We start from the raw sequence: 2,622 nt of genomic DNA on the forward strand, positions 1-2,622 counted from the left end.
GGTATCTACATCATAAATCTGAAGAGGACCTGGGAGAAGCTGTTGCTCGCAGCTCGAGCTATTGTTGCCATTGAGAACCCTGCTGACGTCAGTGTCATCTNCTCCAGGAACACTGGCCAGGTTTGTGCGTGCATGGGCTTTTGTTTGGGGTCAGTAATCGATAGAATACATTGGGCACACATAGCAAAGTATCCAACGTGGACAACCCAGGAGGTCACTCTCCCTGGGCTCTGTCCTAGTGGCGTAGGGGAGCATAGGCATTGCCCAGTGACGTACAGTCCCTTTCCACGGCGTTGGAGATGAAGCTGGGCTTTGTGCCCGCGCCTGCATATTCCTACGACTTCTCAGAGTCCTGTGGACAGTGATTGAGGAGGCAAACCATGCAGGAAACAGTCCGGTCTTGGTGGCAAACTGCTATGTGTTTAAGGAAATTGGTGCTGACTTAAGGGGAAGGCAATGTCGGCCACAAAATAGCCAAGTTAAGTCTTTGCTTACGAGTGTATCAGTTAAAGCAATGAGATATGAACTGTTGAGAAGATAATTTTTTGGTTTGTGGTGGCTTACAACCATCCATAGTTCTGTTCAAGGAGATCCAATACCAGACTTCCATGTGTGGGGGTGATGCACTTTTGTACGTTGCAGGAAAACCACTCCTACATTAAATACAGAATTATCCACTAAAGGAAAGGGAGGGATGATGAGCTTGCTGTGTTCGGATAAGTTTGCAGGTGTTTGCTGGGTACCTTTAACTGTCCTTTGAGGGGCTTGGGGCATGTGAGAAACCTGAAATCAAGTGACCTGCTTCACACTGAGACAATCATGCAGGTGCTACAATTAGCCTAAGAATGTATTTCCGAAAAGCTTCCAAAGCTTTGATGCTTTGGTTTTGATAGACGACTAGAAGTGGGTATCAACAGTTCTCTGTGAAATCATGCGTGATAATGCTGACTCAATCTCCCTTCAAAGCGAGCTGTGCTGAAGTTCGCTGCTGCCACAGGAGCCACTCCAATTGCTGGCCGATTCACACCTGGGACCTTCACTAACCAGATCCAAGCAGCCTTCAGGGAGCCAAGGCTTCTAGTGGTGACCGATCCCAGGGCTGACCACCAGCCACTCACAGAGGCTTCTTATGTCAACCTGCCCACCATTGCTCTGTGTAACACAGATTCTCCCCTGCGCTATGTGGACATTGCCATCCCATGCAACAACAAGGTACTTGGTCTTGCAGGGTTGATGGAGGCACAGGGGAAGCCTTCACGGTCCCCTGCACATTGTTAGAGCTTGGAGTTGAGGTCACACGCTGGTCGATGAACTCGCAAGTGTAGGTAGTGTGCTAAACGAGTGGCAAGGTTTTCGCTAACACCCCACTCTGGTCCAGTGAGTGGGGTTTGATAGTAACCTTTGCTACAAAATTGACACATGAACTACGGGCCCATGTGCTCTTGTAAGTGAATGTTAGGAGATTTGCTGTGAGTGTTTCCGGGGAAGGGGTCATTTTGTGAGTATGTGCCCAGTGTATTCCTGTACCTGGGGCAGTGAGCTGCCATATGGGTGTGTGGAATCTAAGACTTGCTGACAAGGGGCTGGTGACTTGAGGTGTCTTGAGTCGGGCTGGCTTTTGTTTAATGACTGTCCTTACAGGGAGCTCACTCAGTGGGTCTGATGTGGTGGATGCTGGCCAGGGAAGTACTCCGCATGCGAGGTACTATCTCCCGGGAGCACCCATGGGAGGTTATGCCTGATCTTTACTTCTACAGAGACCCAGAGGAGGTAAGGCTTACTCTAGTATATGCTGGTGGCCACTAAGGGATGGGAGTGGTCTGGCTCAGTAAAGCTAAATTTGTCCCTTCCGTGCTTTTAAACTAGATTGAGAAGGAGGAGCAGGCTGCTGCTGAGAAGGCTGTGACCAAGGAGGAATTCCAGGGTGAATGGACTGCACCAGCTCCTGAGTTCACTGCTGCTCAGCCTGAGGTGGCCGACTGGTCTGAGGGTGTGCAGGTTCCCTCTGTGCCCATCCAGCAGTTCCCCACAGGTGTGTATCAAGGGCAGAGCGTCAGGCTGCCAGGGAGCTTACAGTGTGGGGTGAGCGATCGGTGAAGCTTCAGTGGCTCCTGACTCTGGGTGCGCAGGTGGATGCAGTGTCTTGACACTGCTCTTGGGGTAATTTGGGGAGAGTTATACTCTGTTCCTAGAGCTAACATTTTTTTTTTTTTTTTGATACTTTAACAGAAGACTGGAGTGCACAGCCAGCCACTGAGGATTGGTCAGCAGCTCCCACAGCGCAGGCCACTGAGTGGGTTGGAGCCACCACTGAGTGGTCCTGAGCTGCTGTGCAGACCCCTGAGCAAAGGGGAAAGAGATGGAAGGAAAAATAAAGTTCCTAAAAGCTGTGTCTTGTAGTCTTCACTGCAGGCTGTACCACAGAGGCATGAGGGTGGAGGCCGTTTCTCTCCAGGTCCTACTGACCTGCTTTGTGGTGAATACCTAGGCATGTGAACACATGGTTTTGTTTCGTTTTCTTAACACAGGGTCTCTGTCATGCCTCATAGATCCTTCCACCTCCAAATGAGAAAAGGCTTGTGCCACCTGGCCAGATTGGGATTTTGTGTCCTAGGAACAAAG

At 50.2% G+C, this 2,622-nt stretch overlaps 1 protein-coding gene and 2 non-coding genes across 3 annotated transcripts in view; all 3 read left to right on the forward strand.

The window, feature by feature from the left end:
- Positions 1 to 2,390, forward strand: part of Rpsa (ribosomal protein SA) — a 3,914-nt gene extending 1,524 nt beyond the window's left edge. The window contains exons 3-7 of the mRNA XM_029543792.1: positions 1 to 120; positions 967 to 1,212; positions 1,642 to 1,770; positions 1,867 to 2,032; positions 2,230 to 2,390. The exon at positions 1 to 120 is cut by the window's left edge and continues 1 nt beyond it. Coding sequence (XP_029399652.1) covers positions 1 to 120; positions 967 to 1,212; positions 1,642 to 1,770; positions 1,867 to 2,032; positions 2,230 to 2,324 — 756 coding nt within the window. The 3' untranslated portion in view covers positions 2,325 to 2,390. The remainder of the gene's footprint in view (positions 121 to 966; positions 1,213 to 1,641; positions 1,771 to 1,866; positions 2,033 to 2,229) is intronic.
- LOC115064863 lies at positions 193 to 395 on the forward strand. The gene has a single exon (XR_003844690.1). It is a non-coding gene; the product is annotated as a small nucleolar RNA SNORA73 family (small nucleolar RNA).
- LOC115064869 lies at positions 1,264 to 1,412 on the forward strand. Its single transcript, XR_003844695.1, has one exon. It is a non-coding gene; the product is annotated as a small nucleolar RNA SNORA62/SNORA6 family (small nucleolar RNA).
- Positions 2,391 to 2,622: the final 232 nt, after the last annotated feature.

This window comes from Mus pahari, chromosome 10 (assembly GCF_900095145.1).
Source record: "Mus pahari chromosome 10, PAHARI_EIJ_v1.1, whole genome shotgun sequence".
NCBI lineage: Eukaryota > Metazoa > Chordata > Mammalia > Rodentia > Muridae > Mus > Mus pahari.